At 34.8% G+C, this 14,098-nt stretch overlaps 2 protein-coding genes across 3 annotated transcripts; both read left to right on the top strand.

Annotated features, from left to right (window-relative positions):
• The first annotated feature begins 492 nt into the window (after window positions 1-492).
• Window positions 493-10,707, top strand: LOC132619177 (disease resistance protein Pik-1-like). Of its 2 annotated transcripts, XM_060334133.1 has the most exons (5): window positions 493-618; window positions 692-776; window positions 8,398-8,508; window positions 8,965-9,097; window positions 9,307-10,707. In XM_060334133.1, the coding sequence occupies exons 3-5, from the start codon at window positions 8,503-8,505 to the stop codon at window positions 9,594-9,596; spliced, it is 429 nt and encodes a 142-aa protein (XP_060190116.1). In that variant the 5' UTR covers window positions 493-618; window positions 692-776; window positions 8,398-8,502; the 3' UTR covers window positions 9,597-10,707. The 2 variants fall into 2 exon arrangements, with proteins under 2 accessions (XP_060190116.1, XP_060190117.1); XM_060334134.1 differs by lacking the exon at window positions 8,398-8,508 and having other exon boundaries at window positions 9,276-10,707.
• Window positions 10,708-11,691: 984 nt separating this feature from the next.
• LOC132618005 (serine/threonine-protein phosphatase 7 long form homolog) lies at window positions 11,692-14,098 on the top strand. The gene is made up of 4 exons (XM_060333072.1): window positions 11,692-13,069; window positions 13,162-13,326; window positions 13,435-13,872; window positions 13,955-14,098. Exons 1-4 carry the CDS (start codon window positions 12,278-12,280, stop codon window positions 14,096-14,098), a joined length of 1,539 nt encoding a protein of 512 aa, XP_060189055.1. The 5' UTR covers window positions 11,692-12,277.

Raw genomic sequence — 14,098 nt, 5'->3', positions numbered from 1 at the left:
TTATATTATTAACTTGATCGTTATAGAAATTCTTCCAAAAATCAATAACTTAAAAGGAAAAATATGAATTATCCCTCAAGCTTATCCGAAACAATCAGTTGCACACTTTAATATTACAAACAGTCTATTACTGATCCCTTAATCTTGTAAATTTTGTTAAGATCTTATGTGTCGTCAAGGTGTCGCTGATGTGATGCTCGCGTGGCATGGGAAACGAAAGTAAAACTGGTTATATATCTTACGTGTCGTCAACATGGCATGCCAAAAGCAAATAAAAATCGTAAATATCGGATGTGTCGTCAATGTGGCGCTGATGTGTACTTGTGGGCGTGTGTATTACTTATGTATTATCTATCCCTAATTTAAACAACAGTTTGGGATCATACAATCACAATTAAGTCAAGTCATCTACTCAATATACGCGTTATTTCGAATTACTTGAGGACTTGAGTCTATAAATAGTCAAGAATGTATAAGTCTTTCTCCATTGCAATTTGCTAGCATTTCTGAATATTACAAACTCCTCCTCCTCTCTCTCTCTCTCTCACACACACTCTCTCTGCCTACTGAATTTTATTGCTACACAATTTTAATTTCCATCAGACCAAAAAAATGAAGGTATTCGTATTTGTTTTGTGTAATTTTTCATATGTAATTTAACTATTGACATTATGTTCATAAAATTGTGCAGCAAAAGGTGGTTATCAGATTATATTTGAGTGGGTGTGGTCAGAAATGTCGGGGCAAGGCCTTCAAAAAAGCTGTCTCTCAGCCTGGTACTCAACTCTCTCCTTTCAGTTATTTATTAATTTCAGTCAAAATTGTTAAGGGTGCGAACAAACTCCCACATTAATAACTAGATAGTTAAAAAGGTTATGTGATTCTCGGGAGTCAAATTTGACCAAAAGCGAACAATATCACATTTTAGCCCAATAAATATCTCGTGAAACTCATTAGGATTAATATATATTGGTGTTTGTGTTACTTAGGTATGGTATCAACAGTTATGATAGGGGACGAAAAGAACCAATTAGAAGTTGTGGGTGAACAGATTGACGCCGTGGAACTGACGCGTGTGCTCAGGAAGAGTATGGGGCAGGCGGAACTGGTGAGCGTTGGCCCGGATAAGAAGAAAGACGAAAAAAAGCCCGAAGTTGCAGCTAGGGGTGTCAAATTTGGCCCAAAAGGTGATTGTTCGCCCAACCCGTCCAAAATTTTATGGGTTGGGCTCAAGATAATTTTACAATGGGATGATGTTAGCCCAACCCAACATAGCCTGCCCCATACTCTTCCTGAGCACACGCGTTAGTTCCACGGCGTCAATCTGTTCACCCACAACTTCCAATTAGTTCTTTTCGTCCCCTGTCATAGCTGTTGATACCACACCTAAGTAACACAAACACCAATATATATTAATCCTAATGAGTTTCACGTGATATTTATTGGGCTAAAATGTGATATTGTTCGCTTTTGGAATACGAGATATGGATTTTCATGGATTACGGATTGATTCTCAATAATCATATGGAGTTATTAAGAACACAATGATAGAATCATAGCAATTCATACATAATATAATCATGGACATGAACCTAGGGTTATCATGAGCATAGTATAGAATAGAAACCCTAGTTTTGTAAAGTTTCATACTTTATGGATTAAGAGGCGTAGGGAAGAACAATGATGTTCCCACACGTAGATAGTAACTCTACATACCTTAATCGCTCCAAAACTTGAAGAAAAGTCTGAATCTTTGAAGAAGAATTCCAAAAGCTTTGAATTTGGAAACCTTGAGAGGATTTTCACTGATTTTCGTAGCTACTGTTCGTGGCTCAAAGGGTACTGCTACGGACCTCCAAATCCAATCTTCACCGTTAATATTTTAGACTTATGCGTTATGAACACTCATTTAAAATTTGGGCTTGCTCCAACGGTTAGTTTATCCGTAAAAACCAAATTAATATGGCTGGTCGGAATGAATCTCAACAGAAAGATACTAGAGTTTTCTCCAACTTTTTACAACTCTTGATTTTTATATGGTAACGGGATGGATGGATTTATTCTATTCTTTATAAATGATAAATCTTGTAGAATACAAAGGTTCTTGATTAAAATATTTACCTTGGAGGAAACCTTAGGAAACTAGATTGCTAAACCAAATTCTTGAAGGTTTCTTGATTTTTCTTGATTGCAAGAATGAGTTTCTTGCAAGATTGAAGTGTCTAGGTTCTTTAGGGATGGAGGTAGAGAGAAAAATAATAGTCTCTTAGGGTTTATAATAGTGTTAGAGACGTTTTTAATTCATACAATAATAAAATAAGGAGTCCCAATTCGAGTAGGAAAAGGCTAAAAACGTAACCCAAAATCTGAAAATTCTGCTCCAACCAGTGATAGTAAAACAGGCATAACTCTTAGCACAGGGCACCGTTTGAGCTTCATAAGATACCGTTGGAAATATATTCCAAAGGGATACAACTTTCATGTTTTAAGTTTTCTCAAATTATCAACTAATTAAGGAGTTACGGGTGTCCGACGTAGGCTGGTCAACCACTTTCGTAATAAGTACAAACTTTCAAATTTTTCTCTAAAACATTAAAACATTACGAGTCTAACATGAGTTCTAAGATACGAGGTGTTACAAAAGAATGCCCTGAATATCTCACCTGACCTGTCTCATATGAAATGCAATAGAATGCTATTATATATCTCACTGACCAAGTGACCAGGTAACTAAAAAATCTCACTGATCCGTCAGCTAGGCAATCTGTCTCATTGACCCATAGGCCAGGCAATTTGTCTCACTGACTCGTAGGCCAGGCAATCTGTCTCACTAGCCAAGTGGCTAGGCTAAAGAAAATGTCTCACTGACCAAGTGGCCAGGCTAAAGAAAAATATATATGTATATCATGCATATGCTGAAAAACTCTGATACCGTAACATGTCTCTTATGTCTCTCTATAAACTCAAGGACATAGGGAGGGTATATGGCCCCTCAGAAATAACAACATAACACTCGGAAACTATGCCACAATATGGCAAGCTCTACTTTGACAAATCTCTAGTCATAAGGTTCTTTACGCTCCCACCATTTACGGAATCATGCCAAGAAAAGAAGGAACAACCTTAACATACCTGGAAGTCCACTTCTCGACTTTCCAACCTACTTCTGGTCTCGCAATCTACATATAAAACCATTCATACTATTGTTAGGCTTATTGTCGTATGCTTATCTTAAGCCTTCAAATTAAACTTTTTTTCAGAATTTACCGAAATTCGGGTTGCATCTCCCCTATATCCTCTACTCCCTTCAATATTCAAAACAACTCCCAAATCACAATAAAACATCAATAATTCCATAATCAAAAGATTACATTCAAACTATACTCAATTTAATCCTAAAACTTCTTTTCATAATCAATCCATAACAAAAACTTCATACAACCCCTTATACACTCGTATATTCCTTAACATCATTATTATCCCTCATAACAAGATTATGCTCAAAACATACTAATAATTATAACTCAAGTTAACTCACAACTCAAAATATCATCAAATGCATATTTGAACTTTCCTCCAAATTTCTTCTCCTCAAATCGTAACATAATTACCAAACAAACTCATAAACATAAAACTAAGAGGAAATATTACCTTAAAATTCAAGAACACTTCAATTCCATGGTTACTCCACCTTAAAAATACTCACCCAAACATCTTCGAGAAGAGGAGACAAGTGTAGACCTCACTTAGAACCCTTAACCACTTTAATCTTCACTTTAATCCTTGGTTTGGGCTTGGAAATATGTTGGAATATGCTTGGAGAGGTTTCTAGGACCTCCTAGGACTTGGGGCTATGTTAAAAATGAAATAAAAATGACCAAAATTGTCATATAGACTTGTAGGAATATGTGTGCACGTTGTAGAAATTGGAGTAATGTTCTAGAGGATTTGGGATATGTTTAGGGGGGTTTGGATATTAGATGAATGTTGTGGGAGGTTCTAGAGAGGTGTGGAGATGAGAAATGGTGAAAAATTAAGTGATTTAGGTGACTTAAGGGGGTATATATAGTAGTCCAAATCGGGTTAGGCTGATGGGCCAAAATTGGTGGGCCTTTTAAGTAGTTTCTAGAATTTTCGCGTAGGTTCGCAGGCTTCTGACAGTCCATTTTAAAATGCCCATAACTCCCTACTCCGATGTTGTATTGACAAATAGTTTATTGCGTTGGAAATTACACTCAACGAACTTCATTTTAGGCTCTTGAAACATCTCAAAACTCCTGACATCCCAGGAGATATACCTCTCTGAAATTGACCCAAAATTTTTGTCCAAAAGTCTGCCAAATTTTTCCTATATTTTTGACAAACTTATTTTCTTCGATTTGCTCGATCCCAGATCCTTTAGACACCTGCTTAACACTTGTTAAGAGTATGCTTTAACCTTATAAGGGTTCCATGACCTCTCCGAACTTATGTTGGTTTACTCACGACGCAAACGACGCGATTTTTTTTGAGGTGTAACATTCTCCCCCCCCCCCCCCCAAAAAAAAAACATTCGTCCTCGAATTTTAAGCTCTTAGGAATGCTACAGAAATTTCGCCAAAGTTTCCCCTGTAATTGTACCACTACCATTCTGTTGCACAAGACAAAATATACAGTGCCTCACAGGGTTACAACATCAATATCCATATTGGCCACACACGACCAACAAATCATTCAAAGAAGCATCACATACCTGAGGATAATGGTGTCTCTGTTTGGAGCTCCTCTGGGAGTGTAAACAAATGTGGGTACCTAGATTTCATATCTTCCTTAGCTTCCCAAGTCATTTCTTTCCTATTATTGTTTCTCCACAGGACTTTAACTGAAGCTACGTCTTTGGTTCTAAGTCTCCGAACCTGCCTATCTAGAATAGTAATGGGTACTTCTTCATAGGACAATTTCTCAGTAACTTAGACATCATCTACAGACACAATTCTGGAAGGATCTCCAATGCACTTACGAAGCATTGACACATGAAATACTGGGTGTACTGACTCCAAATTTGAAGGTAAATCTAACTCATAAGCTACTTGGTCTACCTTACGCACAATCTTATAAGGCCCAATATACCGGGGACTAAGCTTGCCCTTCTTGCCAAATTTCATTACACCTTTCATCGGCGACACTTCAAAAATACCCAATCATTAACTTTGAATTTCAAGTTTCATCGACGATTGTTCGCGTAAGATTTCTGACGGCTTTGAGCTATTAATAACCAGTTTTGAATAAGCTTGATCTTCTCCACCGCGTTTTGGATCAAATACATAAAAGAAAATTGACATCAACATAGAAGAATTTTATTGGGAAAAAAGAGAATAAGATCCAGGGACGGACCCACTAGCAAATTTGAACTCAGTCACGGAGTGTATAGCTGTATAGAAAATATAAAGGAAACAGAAATAAATAGTTAATAGAGCACCCATAAAGTGATAATTTTACTTCTCTATTATTATCAAGTACCCCCGAATTCAAAATTCTGGGTCCGCCATTGATAAGATCTGCTTTTATTTTGTATGTCATGAAAACTCACAAATAAAAAGAAAGAAATAAAAGAAAGAAGATAGTTCAAAATACGAGGAGAGAGAATCCTGCTAGGGATGGGAGACTTTGGTTCACACGTGAGTGCTCCACATTCTTCTCTCTCACTGAAAAGTGGGACAGGAAAAACATTTGGCAAAATATGAGAGGTCCCTCACACAACCAATGTCTGCCACGTAATATTTGTGTCTCATGCACAATTAAATTTCTCGAGTTGAATGGATGTCAAATAATTAGAAGGCCACGTAATTTTTTTTCTCATTATTTAATCATGAAAAGGCCATAACCTGTCCCACACGTATAAGAGATCTGGTAGAAAGATAAAAATTCTAAATATTTCATTATTTAACAAGATAATGTTCCTGAAGTTGTACATTAAAATTCAGTGGTATTGGTCCATACCACGTGAGGTTAGTCAAGCGTCAAGTCATACTTTAGTAGTTAATAGCCTTAAATAAGATAAAATTAAGAGACTGCAACGCGTTACTAATCTGGATCTTTTCTACCCCAGTAATTTATTTCTGGATTTATCAAGTGAGTTTATGTTATATGTACGGCCAGTATAAGACATTTTGCCTAGATGAAATCTACAAGTAAATCTTTTAACATATGAAAATTATAATTTTAAAAATAAAATAGATTATCTACTATAACAAATAAAAATAACATGATGATGTAAAATTTCTTTACACCGTCTATGTATATAACTTAAACGTTTATCATTATGCCACATTCAAATGACTTTGTGTTAGATAGCTCAGACTTAGGGGAAGATTTTAAAGGACATACAACTCATAAAGTTGAAGAGGGAGATAAAGGCGTACTAAGAAAGAAAACTTTTAAAATTGTAAATGGTAACCTTGGCCTTTGCCATAGGAAAAACACCAGTGTTGATTATCATACAAAAACAAAATTTTACAGCTGATAACACTTTTATTCCATTCACTGGTTAACTTTATCAATTCTCTAGTAACCATCTTAAATTATCAGAAATAGCTAAATATAGGTGGAACATTAACTGCTACTCTAGAAAAAATCCAGATTTATGTTTGTTCTTAAGCCCCCGTTTGGCCATAAGAATTATTTTCTTTATTCCTGAAATTTTTTCACTTTTTTCCGGAATCAGCGTTTGGCTATGAGAATTCCGAATACAACTTGAAATTGTATTCCGGAATACCAAAAACTCAAAAAACTTATTTTTTTTTTAAAAACACTTTTTTACAACTACATTACACCAAAAATTACAATTTCAAAAACTATGGCTAAACACAACTCCAACTCCAACTACAAAATTCCAAAAACAAAGTAATTTTTTTTTTGATATCTATGGACAAACGGGGCCTAAAATTCACTAAAAATTGTGTACCATTTGTGTAGGTACAATATTCCACATTTCCACTAATTTTTTCTTCTCCACTCGACAGAATTAGTTAAAGTCTAACTTGGAGTTTTACTGGTTAGGCATGGTATTTTTGACCTAGAGCCATTATACTAGTTGAACAAGTTTTTATCTTTTGAGGAGGTCAAACGTGTTGGTTGTCAATTCTATGCATGTCCCATGACAAGAAAAAATAATGAAAACACTTTGACCAACGTATGGTTTTATCGCCACATAAAAGGAAATTGTTAAGGAAGAAACATATTCAAGTCAGACAACAGTTAGAAAATATTCTATTTTGTGTCTCTGTTTAGTCTTTATTTATTAGCCTGTTTCAGAAAGCAATACTATTCTATATTTGAAAATAGTTACCTTTAATTTTCTGATTTAGCTCTAGTGACATGCTTTTATGGTTACAAAAATCTTATGTCATGTCTACAATCAGAAATTATATAAAGAAGATTTAAAAAAAAAAAAAAAAAAAAAAAACGATTCCCAATCAAACATCACCGAATAAATTGAAATACAATGTAGTACTAAACCCGAAGACTTGAAAGTATACAAAGCGTTTACTGACTCGGTAGTATGAACACTTTGATAAGCTTTGCCCTTAAGTCAACCTACTAGAAAGTTCCAACTCTAACTCATAACCAAAGTTCAATAGTTTGAGTTTCTTGACTTTTTATTTGGTACAATTAATGATGATCAATTCGTCATCTTATTTTTTTAGGGCAAGTCCACAGCCCTTCTTGGGGTAAAATAGAGAAATAAAAAAACAATCAACAACTTACATGTCCAGACACAATAAGTAGCAAGATACACCAACTAGGCCGTGTAATGAGAAGTTATGCTTTAGTTTAATGGAAGAATAATTAAGATTAAATAGCGTTCACTTTTTATTTTTGGACTCTGTTCTTTAAATATAGCTACTATCATCGAGTTTAAAATTCTAACAATAAAGTTTCATAATAATGTCCAAAATCCCACGACAAGAACTATTTTTAATTATAGGACTTTATTAGTAGCTATTTATGAATTCTACCCAATAATTGATGGTAACTGATAATCTCTTCTACATTCAACCAACACCGCGGGAAAAAGTTGTGCACAGGAAAACTTAAAAAATAGAGAGAAAAAAAAGAAGAGAAGACTTGTAAAAAAAATTGTATACTCCAACGTTCTACAAAATAAGAGAAGTCAGCATGGAGTGACTCTTTAGTCTTTACAGCTAGAAAGGGATCGTTTTAGAAATATTTTGCATCTCTTAATTCCTCATGTAACTACTGTTTTGTCCTACTAATGAATGAGACAAATTATCATTAGTTATAAATGTAATTAACAATATCTTTGATTGCGACAATTTATACGATGTAATGCCGTGGCGGCTGTCTGAATAGTCCTAGAAATATATAATTAGTGTAAGATTTTTCCGCGTGATTTAGGTATAAATACGAGGACAAGATCAATCAAAATTGTAAACTCACAACCTCCTAAGTGTCGAAGACAATCAAAAAATTCCAAAGGAGAAGTTTTAAGAAGAGGGAACAATGAAGGTACTACTATACATTTATAAGTCTTTTTCATTAGCATATCCAACAAATAGTCTGTTTGATCAAATTTTCAAAATCTGTTTATTTTGAAAAGTGTTTTCTATCGAAAGTGTATCAAAAAAAATATTTTTGAGGAGTAGCAATTTGTGTTTGGCTAGTAAATTTGAAAAACACTTTAACCAATATTAGAGCGACAATTTGTGCTTGACACCAAGGTTTCAAAAATACTTCTCGGAAAAACTACCTTTTTAGGAAAAACAACTTCTGTCATTACTTAAAAACACTTACATTTTCTTTTGAAAAACTTGACCGAATATCTCAACTCTCTAAAATAAACACGTTTGACTTCCTAGAAGTTTGGTTGAACAGGCTAAAAGGCACAACAAAATTGTAGCTTAATTATTAACTAGTATAATTACTGATAAAATGTGTTTTTGCTATTTTTCTTGGGGGTGTCAGACAAAGGTGGTTGTTAATGTGTCAGTGAATGGAGGTCAATCTCGTCCAAGTAATTGGAAGCGTATTTTTTGTTGCCTGGTTCAAGACACTTCATGCAAGGATAAGGCCAAGACAATTGCAGCAACTTTACCAGGTAACAACGTTACATTACTTGTATATGACAATAACAAGTAAATATTTATGATATAAGAACTAATTGGTAACTTTGTCAAAATTGTAATTGACATGTCATTACGTTAAATTGCACTAATAGCATGAGGAAACCATACAGTACTGAAAGTGTATATAACTTAAATCGTTTATTTATTTAGGATATACATGGGTATATAAATAACATTGCAGGGGTGGAGAATGTAAGTATAGAAGCAGCAAATAACTTGTTGACAGTGATAGGAGTGGGAATAGACACTGTAGAGCTGGTGAATATACTTAGGAAGAAAGTTGGATTTGCTACTGTTGTGAGTGTTGGTCCAGCGGATGAAAAGAAGAATGAAGACAAACCTGCTGATGACAAGAAAGAACAGCCAGTTCCAGGAGTTTATTGTTGTAATAATAATCAAGTGCGCCCTATGGTTGAGGTGTTTGAAATTAGAGATTCTTACTATTACAACAACTCATGCTATCCTTGGTGATAAACTCAGATTAAAATACGAAGAATTATAGTATATTATGAAGGTATGGTGATTGAGTAAAAAAAAAAAGTATAGAAAAATTGAGATTGATTCCTTATAAGCACATTAATTATCTTCTTGTCAATTGTGTTGGGTTGACATCTAATGTGTTGAACTTGTAGTGGTTCCTGGAGTGCTTACTTTTGTACTTAGCAGAGCTGAAATTAATTAAGTGTAATACACAATTTTCCCAATTTGCTTCAACAAATATGTGATGGTGTTAATGGTGTGAAAATTTCTCCAAGATTAATGCCATTCATATATCCTCCGTGGTTTCAAATGAAACTCTATATGCACTTTAATTAGCATGAGCCGTATTCAAGTGTCAAGAGTGTTACTGCTACATTATTTCTTTCGCAACTAATAATGTTCCGGTAAGAGATAGTAATAAGGAATTGTTATAACAATAAAAATTACGTCCTTGCACTTAATTTTTTATATGGCCGGTGTTTGGTTTTATCGGGTGCAAAATTTAAGGGGGGAAAACTATATTTTTAGCACATAAAAACTTATTCTCCAACCAAATGACCCAAAAATTTGATTTTAAACATATCATGACACATTTTGCTTAATGGCAAAGAGAGTCTGTCAATTTCAATGGTAATATTGATGTAACAAACCAGCTCATGCTTATCCAAAGGGAGCGGCTATATTAATTGCACGTACGAGGTCAACAGTTTTAATTCCTACGCTTATTTGCTCCAACTACAAGTCATCTTTGCATTATGTTCAAACTGGGTCCTAATTTTAGGCCTATTATATTAGATATTCATTAAAAAATCAAAATATATGGAAAGACAAACATTTGATAAGGAAAAAAAGGAAGAAACATACTAATAATTTTCTGTATGAAAATTTTCCTTTTGCTTATTCCTTTTCACAAATCAGGACCACTAGTAGTCTTCAGGTAAATTTCTTCGACATTAAATTTCCGAGTAATTCTAGTCCAAATGTTAAAGTACAAAACACGGTTATTTGATTTGCTTGCTATTACAGTCGATGTTTCATTTAAATTACCATGAAGTTATGACTTGACTTGCAATCAATATATGTGACAAAATAGTAGCGTATGGTTTTACAATCTTGATTCGATCCAATATGGTTTTGTCTCTTGCAGTTTTAGCAATATGGTTGGAGAAGAAGAACAACATTAGCGCCCAGAAAAAGAGATCAAATTCACCACTCACCAGATACGTACTATCTTTCAACCGCCAAGGCTAAATGAGAAAAGTTTTACCGCTTCTTGTGAAAACCTAGTGTTATCGCAACCTTAGCCATAAATCATCCTATTAAAGTTTTTTACATTATCAGTATACATAATTTACTATTTTACTTGTCGGTTTTGTACTTCAAAATCTCTTGTTCATGTAACTTAGTTTTGGAAGGAATTACTTATAATTTTAGTCAAACACTACTTTCTCATGTTTGGTACTGTAAATTTCTGTCCATGATGGATCAAATAGTCGAAAGGCCAGAGTCCGGAGCCTAAAGGGTATAAAAATACATGGTTTTTATTAAAAGGGAACGTCCAAAAATTATTATACCAAAAGGGGTATATCGTGGGCTGATCCACGATATACCCCAATTTGTTTTTTAATTGTCAGACGATTCAACGAAATTTTTTTTTTACATGTATAACGTGGACTGATCCTTCTGCCCTAAAATATTTCTATCTTCCGCCGCTTCATTCTCTTCTTTCTCTTCCATTCTCCTCCATTGCAAATACTTACAGACCCTCCATCTTCTTCTCCTTTTCCTTCTCCTCTATTTTTTTTTTAAACCCTGCAATACAGTTTAATTTTTGAAGCAACTTCTTCATCTTTATCTATTATTGCTATTTAAATTAAGGTATTTTTTCTAACTCATATAATATTGTATATTTATAGTAGATATAGATCTGTTTGTCTTATATATCTTAATTGTTATTTTTTATTTGTGTTATTTTAATACGTTTGTGTTATTTGTGTTATTTTAATTTGAACTTAAAATATGATTGTTAGAAGCATTATTATATAAAAGGTCCGATTTGTTTAGTAGCACTTTTGAAGAAATTTGTTGTTATGTTCCTCTTATTTTTGTGGATTGTTATATAAAAGATCTGAATAAAATTTGTTGTTATGTTGCTGTTATTTTTGTGGATTCTTATATAAAAGATCTGAATAACTAAATAATATATTTTGTTATGAATTGTAAAACGTGGACTGATCTACGTTATACAAAATATATTGTATAACGTGGATCAATCCACGTTTTACAAGTATAGATCACTATCTTAAAATATTGTGGAACTGTGGATATTGCCAATAATGGACCGATGATGACATTTTCGGTATAGGAGAAAAGAATTGTGAAATGTGTCATAAAGAATCAAATTTTTTTCCCTCCCATTTTGTGAATGTTGCTTTGTTTGATGTATTTATGCATTACCATAGTAATTTTTGACTGCAGAACCTGTAATTTCTTCCCTATGCTCGGAAGTTTGGCATAATTGTGAAACGTGGACAGTTCCACGTTATTCAATATATTTTGTTATGGATTGTTATACAATATATTTTGTTATGGATTTTTATATAATATATTTTTTTAATAGTGAGTTACTCCAAATAGCTTGATCTGGACTTCATTTTTTTTTTATATAAGGTATGGAGTTTCCACGGGTATGCGTACATTCGGGGCCAGAAGTGTACGATGTGTTAACACTCCAGGAGAAGCATCGATCAGAGGCTGTGTGGGATGGTTCCTTGAGAGGACCGACCGGATGCCTGTTTTCTCGCCGCGCGGATACTGAATTTTGGAAGCATGTGAGGCGTCATCCTTTTTATCCTCGCATCCTTGACTACTTTGGCCTGTGTGGATTTAGGGGAGTAATAGAGGTAGGATGTGTATCATATGATTGGGCAGTCATCACTGCACTTATAGAGAGATGGCGTCCTGAGACGCACACCTTTCATCTGCGTACAGGTGAGGCGACCATCACATTACAAGATATCGAGGTCATGTTTGGCTTGGTTGTTGATGGTTATCCTTTGAATAATCTTAATGCTAGATATATAGATATTGGTGGGTGGCAACAATTGATCCATGAGCTTACTGGTTGGGCACCCGGTCTGGATTGTTTTAATGGTGTTAGTAGGTTAGAAGTACATAAATTAATTGAATATATTAGAGGCTTAGATGACATTACAGATCAGACCCCAGAAATTGATGTGCAACAGCGGGTTAGGTTGTACTTGCTATGGCTTTGTGGCGGCACAATATTTCCGGATAAGTCCGGTGACTTACTTAATGTAGATTATTTGCTTGACATGCGTGACCTTAGAGCAATGAGTGGACAAGCTTGGGGAGCGGCTGCATTGTCATATTTGTATACTTGTTTATGCCGTGCTTCGTTGAGGAAAACCAAGGATGTGTGTGGATTCATTTCCTTATTGCAGGTACGTGACCTTTAAAATTATATAATTTTATTTGATTGTCCTATTTGATAGTTATAAGGTTTTTATGTATTTATTTTAATTTTTTAATATAGGTTTGGGCTTGTGAGCGCATTATACCGATGCAGCCACCATGCAGGGCTCTTCCGCCACACACGGCTCTTGCACGAAGGTGGACTCATCGTAAATCCCACGAAAATGAGGCACGTGATGTTTTACCCATATGTAGGGATGTATTGGACAACCTAATAGATGGCCAGGTATTTTATCATAATTATGGTTGTTAATGGCGTTTTGATATAATAGTTACGCTTATGTGTAATTTATTTATTTTATTATCATGTAATTTTATGTTCTTTCTATCGTAGTTTGTGTGGCAGCCTTATTCAGAGGCCATCATCAATAGACTCCCTGAGTGGTGTCTGCGTGGCCGAGATATTTGGATGGCGAAGGTTCCCCTTATTTGTGGGATCTATCGAGTGTGGCACATGGTAGACCGCGTCCTCAGACAGTTTGGTAGGAAGCAGCATATTCTGGGTCTATGTGCTGAGATTGATCCTTTTCATTACAAACGTGACAAGCGGTATGCTATAAAAGTGGAGGATCAACAATATTTTACAGAAACAGACTTTTTGTGGGTAAATCATCGAGAAAGATTAATTATGGCCGAGTATGAAACTCAAGACCCAGAGTCACTATCAGAGTATTTTTGTTGGTATCGACGTCACTCGCGCACTTTCATAGGAAATCCTGCGCATAAAGTGGATAGAGGATACCAACACATGGCAGGCAGGCATGAGGCAATGGTACGTACATTACATTCCATTAGATGTTTGATGTCTTTATATGTGTCTTAGACCACTATCACATCTTTCAATTTTTTTTTAGGCTTTAGGACATCAAGAATCATACAGGTTGGCTCAGCAGACTATCCAAGATCCAACCAAGTCTGATGAAGTGAAGGAAATAGCAGAGATGTTTAGCCACATTAATACAGAGTCCATGCTGCTGCCTCTCTGGGGACGATGTTGA

This window comes from Lycium barbarum, chromosome 11, assembly GCF_019175385.1.
Source record: "Lycium barbarum isolate Lr01 chromosome 11, ASM1917538v2, whole genome shotgun sequence".
Lineage (NCBI taxonomy): Eukaryota > Viridiplantae > Streptophyta > Magnoliopsida > Solanales > Solanaceae > Lycium > Lycium barbarum.
The sequence above is the reverse complement of the archived record's forward strand: the minus strand, read 5'-3'. Positions and strand labels throughout refer to the sequence as shown.

Bases quoted from the DNA above. Each gene is read 5' to 3' on its own strand.
- LOC132618005 (XM_060333072.1), top strand. From the start codon at position 12,278: ATGGAGTTTCCACGGGTATGCGTACATTCGGGGCCAGAAGTGTACGAT. The intron at 13,327-13,434 runs GTATTTTATCAT...TTTCTATCGTAG, and splicing joins ACAACCTAATAGATGGCCAG to TTTGTGTGGCAGCCTTATTC. The intron at 13,873-13,954 runs GTACGTACATTA...ATTTTTTTTTAG, and splicing joins CAGGCAGGCATGAGGCAATG to GCTTTAGGACATCAAGAATC.
- LOC132619177 (XM_060334133.1), top strand. The intron at 9,098-9,306 runs GTAACAACGTTA...ATAACATTGCAG, and splicing joins AATTGCAGCAACTTTACCAG to GGGTGGAGAATGTAAGTATA.